We start from the raw sequence: 17367 nt of genomic DNA on the forward strand, positions 1-17367 counted from the left end.
TGGCTTTCATAAAGTAAAAAAAGGTCTCAAGCTTTATTTATAATAAACATCAACAAACATTTACACACTGAGCTTATTGAAAGCAAACAATGAAATGAGCTAAGAAAGACAAACTTCCAATATACCATTATTTAACTGTTACTATTTACACTTTACTTCAATGCTGCATGGTGCTTATGGCACATTCTTGTATTTTCATTCTTTATGTTGTTAAATTAATGCAGAGATCAAACATCGTTCCCAAAGGACACTTCACAGTATCGATATCATAAAGAGTAATTTTGTGTGTTTGAATTCTGGATCAACTCATTTGGGGCTTGAACAGTAGAGAGTGAAGTAAACCAGCATCTGTCATGTTTTCTGTAAGTCCTTGACAGTGTCTTCATTCATATATGTTTGAGGTTAGACTGCTAGCATGTATCATAAGCAAAGGTTTTTTCAATAAGGCACAGTAAACAACATCTCAGTGCATTGTCACAACAAAGGGATTCATTTAAAGAAAAAAAAGGCAAACATACATAAAACGTGTAAACACTTCAAACAAATCCTCATTAGAAAACATTCAATTCAAACCATAATAAAACGTCACATTTTTACGTATGACAGAACATAAATTAATCACTTCTCTGACTCCCTCCATCCTCGGGCGTTCCTTCCAAACTTGTAAACCAGTCTGCGTCCGTCTACTCGTTCTAAGATTTCCCTTTTGTAGTAATATCTGCAACACAGGACATATTGCAATGACTAGCAAATCAAATTCAGAATGATTTTCCTACAGATCATCTAAAGCCTGTTTATATTTTCAACATTCAACCAACAGTTCAACTGCTTTACGTTCTTATTTGTTATGTGGCAGTTCAGCTGCTTTTAGCTGTGTGTCAGTCAGCTGTCTGTATGCATTAACATGCCCAGCCTGCTGAAAATTCAGCTTTAAACTAAATACTTAAATATAAGGGGCGAGCCAAGTGCATTGGTCCTAAGCTCATGGTGCAGGTGCATCTATGGAGCATGTTCACCTAATTCTAATGGCAGAAAAAAAGTCACTGCTCCACTGGCATGATTAAAAAAGAGTAAGTAGTAACAGGTGGAACCAGGGGAACTTGTACCTTGGTGGATCAACTGCTGTTAAAATGATTGTTTGTAAGAGATACAACTTTCCTGCAGAGGAAAAGGTTTCACTTTTGTGCATGAGTCACCAGTTAGTGTGTCTGTGACAAGCCCACTGTACGTATGTTGTGCACATGCCTATTCAGACACCTACTACGGTCTTGATCACTCTTCCTTGGAATAACACGGTATTATACACAATTTACTGAAGATGTGGTTTTTGTTGACTCAAGATAGAAACGTGCCAAAAATGCACCCGACCACTCCTTGTTTTAACAGCAGCAAAATCATGATGTGCATTAGTGGATCTGAAATTTAAACAACGTGGGTGATGCACGGTAAAATAACAACTAATTGGCAAAGACATGCACCAGGGCCCTTGGTGTTTTCAGCGATACACTCCTGGAGATGAGTGAGTGTCTATTACTTCAACTGTCACTTCAAACCATTTTAGTGAATTAACTTCAGGGGTCACTTCAGTTCATTTATGTGCTTGAACTGAATCTGAAACTCCCACTTAAAATCTCTCATTAACATCTAAAGACAGGTTTGTTCAGAAAGTTAACAATGGTAACACAAATGTTTTAAACAATGCATTAACAAGATATACAGGAGGTGGACATAATTCAAGTAAATCAAATGAAAGAAAACTGTTTGGTTGTCCCTACCTCTGCTTTCTCTGTTTGGTGATTATCACCTTCAAGCTGTGAATCCTCCCGCATCACTACAGTAACTAGAAAATCAGCTTTGTGGTCACAGTGAAAGTACCTGCAGGTTCCCAGTGGTTTGCATTGCATTGAGATTAAAGTCATTAGATTAGCTCATTTGGATGTAAAGCTGTGACAATTGCAGCAGCCGGGAAAATCTTCTGAGGAGAAGTCATTTCGGTTCACTTGGGGGAATAGTGAACCACACAACACTTCTAAAATGGGTCCATTTGAGGTAATCAGTGGTTGGGAATGGTAAATGTGTGTTTTAAAGGGGTTGAGTTCACTGGTTTTAGATGTGTAACTCCCAATGAAGCCCCCAATAAGTGCCTATTAAGTTAATTGAATGAGCAACAATGCAGTTTTAATTATTTCCCCTCTTCACAGAATTTAGCCTTGTGTGAATGTAGGATGACTTTTTAATGTATTAAAAGTTTCAGTTGCTTGGAGAGAAAGTTTCCATAAATGAACTTAAAGGATACATTTAAAATGATGCGGTTTATCTACATTGCCTTGTTCTGCGTGTGTGTGTGTTTACACTCTGCAAACACATGGTTTTGAATTTGTGCAAATACATATATGATGGCCATGCAGGTTTACCTCATTGCCCGACTGAGTTTCTCATAGGTCATGCTGCTGTTATTCTTCTTCTTGCCCCACAGTTGCGCCACTGCCTCTGACTTCAGGAAGCGGAAAACTCCCTCCGTCCGGTCCTCCCACTTGATCAGCCCTGGGTTTCGCTCTGGGCTCAGAAGAATGTCCCTGATGAACTCCCACAAGTGGGTCCCCCTTGGATCTGTGGAGGGTTGGGCTGTAGGTTAAATGGTTGGCTTTATATTGCGAAAAAGAAATGTCATAAAATAGTATATATTTATCTTACTTACTGTGTTTTCTGACCTGATGGGGACGGCTGTAGGATCTTTTTATGTCTGAGAAATAGAAAAGACATCATTTTGAATGCTTATGTCAATTTGAAACTGTGACAGTTTGATTTGAGTTAATGCAATAGTCAAAGTTATGTTGGGTGAATTATTAGTTCCTGACCAGGACTAGAAGGGGTGGGAGAGGCAACTGGTTCGAGGGGGCGAATCATGGGATCGTAGATCTCTGAGTTTAAGGGAAAAAAAATAAGAGGGAAAATCAGAAAAATAAACGATTTGTAATATATGATCTTTTTTAAATATAGCATCAGTAATGAAGCAGATATTTCTAGTACCTCCGGGTGGATAGCTGACATCTGGAAATGGACAGGGGAAATCAACTGTAAAAGAAAAACAAGTAAGCAAAATTAATATTTAAGCCTTTGTTTAATTTCATTTGCTTTTGTTTAAGAAAGTCTTACATTCAGGTTTGAGTTCCAGCTGTCCTACTTCCACGTGGTACTGGGCTGTTTAGAGATAGGAAGAAAAAATTAATTACTTGCACGCATCAGAAAATTTAATGTATCAGTATTATGTAATGTATGAAGATCAATTATTTACTATCCTACATTACATTAAACACTCTTTATGAGATTTCATGCAGCACTAAAAAAACAGTTGTGTTCATTTATGGGATATTTCGACATCGTTTTACAGCCCAGCAGTGCCACAACATTTACTGTTCTCATTCTCATCTATTTCTCTTTCAGATAAAAGAAGTTTAAATATTGCGTCTTGCACTCTCATCTCGTCTGGTTGTTCTTCACAATAACAAAAAAAGTTTTAAACCACAAGCAACACGGCTAATCTAATTATCATTTAATAACACTAACAATCTGTCTTACGCAACACAATGACCTCAGTTCTTTGTGGTACTTATAACCAGTTACAACAGCCAGTTCAACAATGTCAGTTGTGTGAAAATATCAGATACAGAGCTGGTTTTGTATAGACAGTAACAATAGCAGCATTGCGCTGTGGTTTGTTCTCCCTTGAAAATTTCCCTCAACCTAGAGGTTAAACCTGTTGTGCCTGGTCTCCTGTGCCGCTGTTATGAAACACGATCAAGCTCAGACATTTTTGTTTTCTTAATTTCCTTTAAGCCACATTTATAATAGTTAGGTGAAGTCTCAGGACTGTGGTTTGTTTAATAAGTCCAATTAAAAAACAGGGGATGAGCTCAAATCTCAGCATGTGTCTCAGCCTCACACCCCCCCTGTGCTTTGTTAGAAGAACCACTCCAGCAAGAGCAAACAACAAATACATCATCCCCTTCACTTTAAGCGCTCCTTCACCTCTCCCGCACCAGGCAGTGTGACCCCTGACCGACTCTATGATCCCTGCTCAGCATCACTTCATCAACACTGCTCCACACCAAGCTCAAACCAGCTCCTCTTTTCCTCTGGACCAATAATCTTCTTTTGTTTTGCCCCTTTAGCCCCCCCACCCTTTTTAGACTTTCGGACGCACCGCTCCACTTGAGCTCTGTGAGGCTGTGGAAGAGAATGGTTCCCATGCTGCCAGCGGCGCGGATGAAGTCTTGGTAGCTCAAGCTGCAGAGTTGATGACCGTCCATGTCAAAGTTCTGGAAGGGAATGTTTGAGGCATCGATCTGGTGCATGTCCATGACTTGTTGCAGCCACTCCCACACCTGGTACTTGCTCCAGAACTGAGGCTGGGACTCGTGAGGCCACAGGCGACTTGTGTAACCAGACAACACCATCGACACTGGAGACAGACGTCAGCAGTTAGCACTGTATGAAAACACTGTAAATATCGTATTTATCTACATCAGTGAATTAATCTTTAGAGCAATCTTTAATGTAAATCTACATCTGATGAAGGAAACACGAATTCCACCACCAAAGGTATTTGTCAATAATTAATCTGCAGAGCAGTTTATTGAAAGAGCTGCTGAGCTGCTTCTCAGTCGGGATTCTCTAATTCATGTCTGGCGTATGCTAAGCTTTGGGGCTCACCAGGTGAGCGATACATCAGTTGCTAATTGTTGAATGATTTTCATTTTCCATCGTTTCATAACCAGAGAGAGAGCATGACTGATGAACGGAGAGCAAATTAGCATATTTTCTTGGGGCGTTTTAGGAAATTTAATTAACCTATTCATGTCAGTGGATAGTGCATAATGCTCGGAAGGCTCACAGCAGGGTTCATCATGTGTGTGTTAGTGTGGGTCAAATCCTCACCGTCAGGGTAGGAGTTAGTGGGGCTCCAGGTCGTGGTCAGCTGGCTGTCCAGGGTGGTTGTTGGAGTTATGCTCATTGCAGCGTCTAAACTGTGATGCACCATGGCCGAGGGGCTGAGGCAGAACAGGAGTAACACACTAATTCAATCTTTACAGATTTGGAGCATCCGATCACAGAAGACTACTAAAACGACTAAGGTGAAACATACAAGCCTTCCAATGGTTAAATTGTAATTTTTACTTTAATATTTTGTTTAATTCATCTGGATGTTCAGGTCCATTAATGTTATTATCCTTTTCAAACGCAGTTTTAAAGGGTCATGTTTGAAAATAGCAAACTGATGTATTTACATTCAGTGTTTGTTATTTTACTAGCAGCCACAAGAATTGCAACGTGTCAGGCATCACAATAAACACTAAACATGATCTGTAACGGAGCTGCTCAACGAATGATTTTTGTATTATTTCCCTTTTCTTGCTGCTACCATGGTAACCACAGGACAATTCACCAAATGGCAACAAACAGTAACTAAGTTCATACTCAATGTTCACACTTACAGTGCTGCTTTGTGGACTATTTTGAATGTTCATGGGGTGCACTCCCTCTCATGCTGCCGTCTGCAGTTATTACCCAGAACTTGTAAACACATAAAGATAAAGGTGTGCTTCAGACTCAGCCACTAGCTTATTTGCATCTGAAATAGATACAGCCTGTCAGAATTTCGTCCGCTACACTGAGTTGTCCAGTTGGAGATAGAGGACTGTTACACGCACATAACAGCTTAGTCATATCTCACAATATCTGGTTTTATTTTGAGCTTGGATTCTGAACGGTTGAAACATGAGACAAAACAAACTGCCAACAAAAATAAATGACTGCTCTAAATTCTACCATCTGAATTATAGGTTTTGTTTCATATATTCTATTATTCTGTTGTTAACATGATCCCTGTTTCTTTTGAAGGTGAACATTTTCCAACATTTACATTTCTAATATGACCAAAAACTAAATCAAGGCTGACTTATCATATCATAATCAAACTAAAAGGGCAACATGATGACAGACATCTGATTCACATGTCTGCACAATGAAACCACATTTTTACACAGTGACCCTCACTTCACCTGCTTCCCAGGAAAGCCTGTTCACACCTTAGTGTTGGGCTATCAGCAAATTACACCACGCCTTGTCACACGTTTTAGAAAGACATACTCTGCTGCTACATCTACAAACAGGGGAATTAATCTCCTTTACCTGGCAAATCAATTGCAAAACAACCCAAAGTCAAGATCCCTGTAACATATTTCGCCCGTGGACAGGTGACACATGCTCTCATGCTAAAGTAGATCATCTGCCAAGTCTGCTCAAACACCTTATCTTGTGTTAACCCTCAATGATGTTTACTTCTACCTAACAGGTATCAATGAGGCAGCAAGTTATTTCCGTCAATACAACAATCACGGAGCAGTGCTGCAGGGAAGGAGATGAAGACGTAGCCATAGTTAGTGATCGATATTCTCTTCGCTGAGTCATAGTGCATGACAAGAAATCACTGCTGCATATAGGTTTGTAATGATATAAGGACATAATCGATACTTAAGCAATCGACTCTGACAGACAGAAGGCTTCATTTCTGGCCTTACGATATCATTGAACTTGTTCTGTTTAGATTATATTCATTTTTCTATTTGAATTTACTCTGTCATTGTATTCATTTCTTTTAAACGAACCTAAATCTGAAGTTGATGCCTCAGCACATGCAACCTCGGTGATACCAACAGAATGAGGAGTTGTTTTTGATGTGAAAGCATTGAAACAATCATGTATAGAGGGAGATATTGAAGCAAGCACTTGAATGTGCTTAGTATTAAAGGAAACCCTTTTTTTAATGACTGATATTCTCAGTGAATGTCTCAAAAATGTCCTATGCTGTTCAGTACAATGGTCCACATGTGTATTTTTTATATAATTGAAGATTGTTGCAAGAACAGCCGAGGCCTAAACCCACCTGAAGAAAAACAAATCCTGCATTTTTCATGATGTGAAGAAAATTCTTTCTCCAGTATTTCCACATCTGCACAGGCACTGTGACCCAAACATGCTAATAAAAGCACCCTATGGTATTAGAAGTCAATAGCATTAAGACACACTGAGCGTATTAGACTGGCCTTGTTTCTGAAAAGCTTTTTTCCCAGCATCAATATCAACAGCCTACCGGAGCAGTAGAATGATGTCCGACCAGGCCTGACAGAGGTCTCACGTAGATCCGCTCTCAGCCCAATAGAGATCAATACAATGTGTAGAGACACCAATACTCTACAGGACCTGTGTTTACGCTGAGATGAGTTGAGTCCTTCAGCTTCCCAAACATTTGAATTAACAGATGAAGGTATGCAGGCACACTAGGTGCTGCCCCACCACAATGGCTGTTTTATCCTCCTAACTTCCTTATCCTGCTCCAATTGGCTACCTGCTCAGGCTCATATCAGGTGAGTATTTGCATGATGCACACCCACACAGACATAAAACACACACACACACAACTTTTATATCCCTGACTGGCACCGTTCCCTCTCACTCTTTCAGCAAAGCACACGCTTGTGAGGAGCTGTATACACAGGCATGGATCCAAACACTCTCAAAAGCCCACAGAGGCTGCGTTAAATTGCTTAAAGTCATTGCTCCTGCAGTTGCTTAAAATAGTGTTTAACCTTTAGAGAAATTTCCCCCGTGTTATTATGTAGCACAACATTTGTTTTCCTCATTTCATCATGATGAATGAGGTGCTGACAGTTTAGGTAAGAGGACCTGAGAGAATTTGTCTTTTCCTTTTTTGTTTGCAAGTCACTGGAACTGGCAGAAGAAAAGAAAATGGCAGTGTGCTTGAAAAGACTATCGGAAAACGTGTTTGACAAATGTCTCATTTCCAACTATCAGTGGCCTCATTCAGCTTTTAACTTGCATATTAGATTCACAATTTGTGAGCGCTGATCGCTATTGAGGGCAAGCTTATTTTCCCATGGAGCTACGGATGACCTCGCTTTGTAGCTATCAAACTTTGATCAGCTGTATACATTCCACCGACATGCAGCTATCCACAGGTGTCTGAGTGGACACTGTCAGGTTAATAATTAGCTTTGGTATGTGTCCTACAAATCCGCCGCACAACAATGACAGGAGTGGAGAAACAAAAAGGCCTTTGTTATGTGTGCATTCCTTGCCAGTGTTCATATACACATGACTGTTTTGCTGGTATTGTGCACTTCCCTGGTTGACACTCACAAGATGTGTTCTCTTTGAGGAGAACATCAAATAGCTCTGTAAATGACATGTTCGAGCTAAGTCAGTGCAAACACTGTTATACACAAGGAAAAAAAATCATGTTTCTATTCAAATCGAATGCACTGCAGGGCTGTGCCAATAAAGAAACACTTTGAATTTGTCAATCATTGCTTTCATTCCTTTTTCTCTAGTTTTTTTTTGTAATGTTGACGTCAGTCAAATTCAGAGTGTGTATTTCCAAATTCAAAACTGAACACTTTCTGTGCACAATTAACTGTGTTTAAAAAAAGCATTTTATCCGAACTATGCCACCCTGTTATATGTATATATATTTGCTGTTGCCCTACACTCACAGCGATCAGAGGGAGTTCAAACATGCTATTTTTGCATGACTCCAATTAGTGGTTTGGGCAAAATGTAACATGTTTGATCTGGGATCTAAATGTGATCTGTAGCATTGTACAACTACAGTACCTCCTGGGACCTGAGGCAATAATGGTAAGATGTTGATAGTTGAAGTGACTCGGAGCAGGGTTGAATTGTATAACAGGCTGAAATGTGGAGAGGCTTGTGAGGAAAAGTGTGCAGATAATCTCAATAATTTTATTTAATATAAGTACAACAAGCCACGTAATCATTTCAGGCTGTCTTAATGTTTATTCATCTTGACAAAGCTGGAATAAAACATGCATTGCACTATTAAACAGCATATCTTATTATCCAAACAGGCCAACATTAATGGTCTAAATTTGTTCCATAGATCCCTGTGATCAACACTCTGGCCTCTGTGCTCTCCACACTGAGTGTGCTTTGGAAGCGCTCGCTCTCTCTCTCTCTCTCTCTCTCTGAGCATGTGGGACTTGGACTCCTGCCCACAGCTCAGCCTCAGAGGTAATGAGGGAATTCAGAGTTAGCACGATTATTCCCCTCATCTCCCCGTGCATGCAAGATCGCTAAAGTCCTAATGGTAAAAACCTACAACTCCTGATCTCCCTGCGACTCCCTGATGGCATCCAACCTGCGCAGGTTATGGATAAGTCGCCCGTGGCCCTCCCTGCAGCTGGTCTGCTACCTATTTGTAACACAGGTGCTATTTTCTGGATTTTTACCCATTCTCTTTCTGAGAGGGGTAAACCGCCTCCAGGGTGCAATATGGGACCTGAACTTCATTCTGCACTGTCCCACTGTGAAGGCCTGCCACTGATTTTATTGAAGTAAGATTAATACGATCATCAGCACTGAACTGAACTTCTCATTATGGTCACCAGTGTGGCCCTCTTCTCAGCTTCTTCTTTTTTTGTTCTTTCTCTATCAGCCTTTTTCCTTTTTTTTGCCCTGTCACAAGGAGAGCCTGGTACTTGGCATCTCATTTCATGGATCTTCGTTCTGCTTTTTCAGGGTGGATGTGGGTCGACATATGCAGAAGTCCGCTGGGGGAATAGCAGAAGGGGAGAAAGAGAGTGGGAGAGATCAAAGTCTGTCATATCAACTCCGCTCTGTGTGAGTCAGCCTCCCGACATCGTGAGAGGCAGCGAAGACGACGTCCTCCCAGACACAAGAAAAATGTCATCAAAATGCTGGCATTATAGACAGCCTAATCTATTTTTAAATAGAGAATCAAGCAGAGGCTTATGTCACCCCTCCAATAATAGTACACTGCTGATCCATTTATAAAAGGGCTAATAACTTGCTTATTGGTGGTGTGAAATATTAATGCTTCATGTGAGGATGCGGTCAAAAGTTTCCCTTTGATGGGAAAGACTGTCAAAGCCGTCAGTCACAGGAAACAGACAAGACAGGAGGAGGGTACAGTTTGCATGCTCTAATGAACAGGAACTTATTAGCGGGAGTATGTCTATCAATGTCCCACTTGCCTCCCCTCTTTCATTAGCTGCTTATCACGCCCGTTAGTGTCATCTTTAATACTTCACATTTTGATTAGCATATGATCCACGGGGAAAGAAGGAAAAATCATTTTATTAGTGTCAATTACTGCTACAAATGACAATTTCACTGCTTAAATCGTAATTTTACGTTTCCTCTCTGTCAAAGAACAATGGCTGCGTAATTACAGTGATGAGAAGTGCAACAGAAAAATGAATTATTCACAACCCCCTCTCTTCCTTTCTTGTTCTTTTGAACACTGCCGTTTCCATTTGCCTGGCATCTGGCTGCCTGTATTTATCATTCTGCATGAGGAATGATAATACATACAAATTCGGCATGTCCCCACAAGTGTTCAGATGAAGGAGTGCTAGAGCATGGTGTGAGAATGGTGTTGAAAAAAAAATCTTTTCACCTGAGTAGTGTCCAGGAGGACTGCACTGAACTGCACTCGTCGAGCCGGGGGTGTAGATCCGTCCTCAGCCCGTAGGTGACACTGTTGTCTCGTACTCTGCTGGGCATCTCTGGAGGCAAAGGAAGGAGGAGTGAAAAAACAGATGTGATATGAGAATGTGTAGGCAATGAAACACACTCCCTGACAGTTATTGACGGCAGTACCTATGGATGGTGCTACTCATGCGGGTTACAGTAATACATACATTAACAGCTCTTACACGGAGGTGAGAATGTGAGAGTGGAGGACACAGTGCTGCACTGACTCCAAGGAGTGCAGGTCCGGTTTGTTGGCTTAGCTATACTGTAGGGGTTTGCCACAGCTATGAAGGAAGTGTTTCAATAACACATCACACAGATGGGCCACAAACACAGTTATAACGTGACATGAATGAGTGCTGGTCTCTCAGTGTCCTAACTACTGCAGGTACCATACATCAGCAGGTAAAGTCACACTGAGGCTGTAACATGTAACCAGCATGACTGTACAGTGTCATATTATAGACAGCCAGCGGACCCTGGACATGATGACATTGTTTTTTTTATGACACGTCTTATTTTTGTTAATTCATGTTAAATAAGTTCTATATGAATAAAAGTATAAATATTATCATAAATAATATTATTTTCTATTAATGTATTCTTGTTATTGGTGACTAAAAGTATCACAATGAATATCACCTGAAGCTGCTACAATAAATAACTGATTAATCATGATAAAGACTTTGCCTCTTTCCTCTCAGCTCCATTAAAATTATAACTACCTTGTTCAGTGTCTCAGTTTTACGGCCCCTGGTCTTGGTTCTCTCTCACTGATCCCATCGGCACCATTTGCAGAAGCAGCAGGTGTTTTTCAGCAGAGAGGCTCTAAAATCTCCAACCTGCACAGCACTAAACAGCAGACACACTTATCGACTATAGCTGGTGAACACAGCAGAAAATTTAGCTGTTAAAGAGCCAGATATTTCACTCAGGAGTTGGTCGAGAGCAAATAGAGCAAAAAGAGTGTGGAGATGATCTCTAAGGCTGATATGTGTTCACTGAATGTTTACATTGTAAGCCGACTTTGGCTGAAAACACTTGTTAATGCATTGGTTTAAATATGTTGAAATCTGCTAATTTGACATCTGAAAATATTGATACCAGTCCCTTAACTGCAGGGTATTAGTTTATCTTAGCAGTAGAAGAAATCAACCCATTGGTTACATAGGAGCTCATGTTAAACGATCAGAATGATCCAATAGAAATAGTTACGCATGGAAAACACATTTGAATGCCATGACAACACAAGGGACACCATCCATTGACACATACATCAGAGAAGCACGACGATGTCGTGACATATACATCTCTGAGTATATATTGTTACTCCAATGGATTAGACCATTATATTTCATAAAAACATAGTAACAAAGGATCATTGATTGGTCTAATTGTATGAACTGTTTATACTATGTTATGACAATGGATGCTTGTTTCCTGCATATAATCATCATTATCAAAAATCATCAGTAAAATTAAGCATCACGTTAGTTCATGCAGGACACTGAGTCATGTGCTTAGCTGTCAGCTACTATCACCCACCAATCACAGCCCATTCTCTCACCAAAGTGGTCCCTTTAAATACGACCTCATCCTCACTGATCCCTGCTCAGCTACACTGCCACCCACTTGCCTCCACCACCCCAGCCTCCACCTTTTAGTACCAAGTCCAAAACACGGTCGTGGTAAACGATATTCATATTAAACAAACTTACATTGCCTGCTTCGGCCACCAGGGGTTCTGCACATGTTCCCTGTTTTATTTTAGCACACTGCTCAGCTAATCCAGGAATCTCAATCTCAAGAATGGAGCCTTCAGTGCCAATCATAACTGTGTCCCCATTGTGCAACAAATGGGTAAATCATGACAAAGTGTTCCTGACTGAATTGTCTTCGATGTTACTTAACATCAAATAGATCTTATTGATGATCAGTTATATTTTTGCTGGAATGATTGATCTGTTGATGAGCTGACTAACAGGCAGTGGAGTGGACATATGAGCTCATCTAATTAGTCAGACATTGGTGAGGCTTATGGGTAAAGTAGTTACCATGGAAACACAGTATGCATCTGATCTTTGTCCAGCCATCACAAAGTAACAACCCTTCTTTTCAGAGGCTGTTGGGAATCAAAGAACTGAAATGTGATGGGGGGAGAGGAAATATAGAAAGATTGTTTATAGAGGCAGAACATCATGTGACTTACCAGCTCTGAAGGTTTATCCATACTGTCAGCTAACTTGCACAAGCAGGGGGTTGATATTCTGGTCTTAGTGAATTAGCTGCAGTGCCTTCACAGCTGTCAACCTTTTCCTGAAATCACTAGATACCCCTCACTGTGTGCATATGATTCTGGTATGATAATTCGGTGAAACCACATGTTGCAGGGCAGATTAATCAATTTTGACCCTCCCCCGCCGTGTTTAAGCTGCTGTCGTACTTTGGGATAATGCAGGATAATATTTTTCAGTTTTGCACATTGTACAAGTGCTTTACAGGTAACATAAATCAGAAAACAGCAGGTCTTCACAATAATGAGGTGTAATGTTGGTGGTTTGGCATATTTCATTAGTGGAGGAAGTGGGGAGCATGATTTTTTTTGTTTCTGCATGAGTAGTGATGGTATTTATTTCTCCTGCATGAGAGTCTGATGCTCGATATACCCGTTCACCCAGACCTCTACATTTTACCTCATACCGCTGTCATTAACATAAAGACCTGGACAGCCTTTTAATAACTTCTCTGACTCCTATACAGTCAAATGTTACATTTACATTTATTGGTAAATGTAATAGGTTATAGGTCACCTCTGATATTTCAAGTTTTGCCTTTGCTTTTCTTGCTATAAAATATCTGCTGTGAAGATGTCTATTGGCATTAAATTGTGAAACTGGTTGCAAAAGGTCCAAATTCTGGCTTATTTAAAACAAACAAAAAAAATCTCAACCCATCATCCAAGTAATACTTTATTGTTAGATTTAACCTCTGGTCAAACAAAAACATTTTATTTCGTGAAGTTTTTAATCAGTGCTCTTTCAATGCAGCAATACAGTTGAAGCCAACACAATTAGCATCATCCCCCCCAAAATAGAACCAAATGTTGATTAAATCTTGCTCTGTGTTGCACTTTTATTCGTCTCAGTTCATTAAGAATCAATTAAGAGAGATGGGAAGAAAGACTGCAGACAGCAGCAAGCATGGATTTCAGAGACAAAAAAACAAGGTTAAGGGTTCAAATCCCAGGATCTGTGCTTGCGTAGGTTGTACTGCTTCCACAGATATGCAGGGTAGGTTGATTGGAGACTCTCAAATGACTGTAGGTGTGATTGGTTGTTAGTCCTTGTATGTTGGACCTGCAATACTCTGGTGGTCTATCTAGGCTGTACCTCGCTTCTTACCCAACCTATAAGATCCTACTGGGCAACCAGGTATAGATAATAAATGGATGGAATTCACAAGTGAGTTCATAGATGTTGTTCCATTCATTATTTAGTGATGCGCACCAGGCTCTGCTGCATCATGATGTCCAGCAGCAAACCTTTTGGCTTTCTGGCTTCAAAAGCAAAAGAGGAAAGATCATTTTTCATCCAGAAACTGACCCATCAGTAATGTCAAACAGTCAAACAAGACTAAGGCGCTGTGCAATTACAATGAGCCCGCCTCATCAGCGTGCTGTTTGTTGACCTATTCCACTAAATGAGCAGCCAGCAATTGATCATAAGGTGGGTGCCATTGTTCTAGGACATGTGAATAACACATCTGGATCCTTAAAGTGTCTGATGTCCCAGCCATCCCAACCATCAGTACCTTTGCTTTTCTCTTTGTCTCACTGTCCCTCTCTGTCTCACTGCCTCCATTAAGAGTTAATCATTTCTCAGCAGGGAAATTTAATAATTTGTAATCTGAAAGCTTTTCTGAGCAACTTTGACAGTCTCAAAGTGGCACACCATGCCACCTGCGGAGCTAACAAACGAGGGGGAAAGGAGGAGGACATGAAAAACTGTACAGTAAGAAATTAGAGATGGAGGGGAGGAGAGCGAGAATTAGCATTCCTGGGGCTGCATGTGTAGCTAATTATTTGTGAACATTGTGACAGGGGGGCTGTAGAGTGCAGTAATGGGATCCCTGTTACTTAATGAACATGTCACAAGCTTTTGTTTGCGCTGAAGGAATGAAACAGTGCTTGATGACAACTGGCCAACCTGTGGGCATTGTCTGCTGCGCGTTATGTCCCTTTGCATGTCTGCCTGTATGACTGCTTTTCTAGGGGTGGTGGTATGTGATTGCAAACTCCATACACACTCTGATGAAGAGAACAGTCATTTTCTTCTGATGACAACATTCAATGTATTCCATAGATGTACATTGTATTTGGCTTCTCATATGTTCATACTACAAATTATTTACCCATGGCAAACTGTCTTTTATGTGTCTGTGTATAAATCAGTTATTCTCCCCTCTTTTCTTCTCCATATCACAGAATTAAATACACCACCAATGCAATTAAAGCAGTATAATCATATGGATGTCTATCACTATGTCTATGGAAAAAGGTAACAAGATATGAATGGATCTAAATCTTGATTGTGAAATCTACCTCCAGTCTTCACCTTTAATGACCGTTAATCAGTTTTGTTCCAAAAACAGTCCCGCCCAGCTGGCTCTGCTTTGTATTAATTAATAACTATTAGTGTGTTCAGCAGTCATGTGAATGGTGTCTGAGATCTCCAACATCGTGGGTGAAGATGAGAAATGAAAGCAGCACTGGTCAAATGTGTCAATTTGTCAATTTAAGCAATGGGGATATCTAAAGGTATTTATTAGGTCGGTGCACCACTTTGTTCCAGAACAGTTATGAATGGATTTGCAGAACTCCAGGTTCCCCCTGAATCCTAGAGTTTGGTCATCGACTGCCTTTTGTGCTGGATCAGCAGCAAACGTTTTAACATTCATCAGATGGATTGGAAAAAGCAGTCACAGTTACCAGTTATCCTATATTGTTTCCTCTTGTGCCATCACGAGTTTATAATCAAGCATTTTGAGTGAAATGTCATATTTACATTGATATTTCCTTCACTTCGTTATCAGTCAATGCTTCAGTTTATTCCTGCAAAATGAATAATATACAACTAGTGTAAGTGAGTTTAGCACTAAGCTGGTGTCATGCTAAACTAAAGCATTACATCTGTTAAACACAAGCATTTAAGCATCGTCATTGTGAGCATGCTGTGCTGAGCATGTTAGTATTTGGCTTGAGGCACTGCAGTGCCCATGAGCACAGTCCGACCTGTCTGGATCTGCTTCTGAGGCCGGATCTCTTATAACCTTGTTATTTATGCCGCAAGAGCAGGACCATGTTTTATTTCTACAACAACTGATATTTTAATTATAACAAATGACAACTTGGAAACAATGAAAGTGAAAAGGGTGGTTTATACTCATGGGTGGCTACAACCTACAAAGAAGCTACTGAACTTTGTGAGTCATTGTTTAGCTGTCCAGCAACTTAACTGTTCTGAGTCACACTCCCTTCTCTCATAACTTTTCAGAGGAGGCCTATTTTGACATCTGCATGTTAGCATCTACAAATATATTTAGTAGCATATGAGGTATTTTATCAAATCTATGCAATCACCAAATCAAGATAGAAGATTCATGCCAGTCACTGATATTCAAATGAAATGTGTGGAGTCCCAGGAGAGTCTACATTTCCAACATGAGACAATTCCTCTCATACGGTAAAATATATATTGTAGAGAAACTACTCAAATACAATTAAGTCACCGTAATCACTTTCTGGAAACGACAGCGAGAAGAGAAAGATTAATGGTGTGGAAGACTTATGTGTGTGTGTGTGGGGGGGGGTATTCTTCACCATCTTGGCCCTCTCACCCACTTCCTTTCAGCCCCCATCCTTTTTGAACAGCTGAAAAGTCTGAGATACATTATTGGAGCTAATCAAAGTCGAATGAGGAAAGCGCTGAGGTGAGACAGCAGAAATTACCTCCGTCCTCAGCCTGCCTGTTCTCTGTGCCCTCTTTCACTGAGCCTCCGTCCACACATTGTCTGGTAGAGGTGGAGGGATAAAGGGTGGAGGGAGATGATGGTGGCGGGGCGCATCTGCGGTGTAGTCTCTATTGCACCCTGATGTGAAGGTGATGAAATGATTCTCTAATACGATGAAGTGAGAATGAAAAGAAATGAAGGTTACAGTAGAGGGTGATTAAGAGTAATGTTATTTAATTTTTCTTCTTCATTGTCCAGATGGTGATAGCTCTTGTGACAAAGCCGGGCAGATGGTGACTCTACAGAATTTACTTTAATAAATCATCCTGAACAACATCCCCCCACATAATGATCAAACCACCTCGTAGACTTTACAGTGACTCCCTTCAAGTCTGGTAGGTGGGTGTCATGTCTGTCTGCACAGAGCTGAAACTGGATCAGGTTCCTGGAGTTGGGGCTGGATGTCTAGAGGTACATATGACAGAGAGAATTGAGCCTGGGACATTCTCTCCATTGACGTTTGGCACCAGGCAGAGTCAGCAACCTTCCACATGCTTACAGTAAAGAGCTTTAAAAGCAGAGTTCCTTGAGAGAAACTGGGAACAGTTGTGAAGTGTTGTATTTAAGCACTGTTAGACTGGTTGCTGAGTCTTACAGACGTGATAAAATCTCATTAAAAATAAAAGAGTCAATGATAACAGCAACAATCAACAATAATAATAATGACAGTAATGATGTTAATGGCAAAAAAACTGGACAATA

At 40.5% G+C, this 17367-nt stretch overlaps 1 protein-coding gene across 1 annotated transcript; it reads right to left on the reverse strand.

Moving 5' to 3' along the window:
- Positions 1 to 7295, reverse strand: ehf (ets homologous factor). Its single transcript, XM_020078779.2, has 9 exons — positions 7154 to 7295; positions 4939 to 5051; positions 4205 to 4462; positions 3157 to 3201; positions 3031 to 3075; positions 2859 to 2921; positions 2699 to 2743; positions 2415 to 2610; positions 1 to 718 (listed from the first exon to the last, which is right to left on the reverse strand). The coding sequence occupies exons 2-9, from the start codon at positions 5039 to 5041 to the stop codon at positions 619 to 621; spliced, it is 855 nt and encodes a 284-aa protein (XP_019934338.2). The 5' UTR covers positions 5042 to 5051; positions 7154 to 7295; the 3' UTR covers positions 1 to 618.
- Positions 7296 to 17367: the final 10072 nt, after the last annotated feature.

This window comes from Paralichthys olivaceus, chromosome 7, assembly GCF_024713975.1.
Source record: "Paralichthys olivaceus isolate ysfri-2021 chromosome 7, ASM2471397v2, whole genome shotgun sequence".
NCBI lineage: Eukaryota > Metazoa > Chordata > Actinopteri > Pleuronectiformes > Paralichthyidae > Paralichthys > Paralichthys olivaceus.

What these genes read in the sequence shown, in the direction of transcription:
- ehf (XM_020078779.2), bottom strand. Translation starts at nt 5,041, where the DNA reads ATGGTGCATCACAGTTTAGACGCTGCAATGAGCATAACTCCAACAACC. An exon ending in CACAGAGCTCAAGTGGAGCG is followed by an intron (nt 3,202 to 4,204) that starts GTGCGTCCGAAA and finishes ATCTCTAAACAG; the next exon opens with CCCAGTACCACGTGGAAGTA. An exon ending in CCATCAGGTCAGAAAACACA is followed by an intron (nt 2,611 to 2,698) that starts GTAAGTAAGATA and finishes AACCCTCCACAG; the next exon opens with ATCCAAGGGGGACCCACTTG.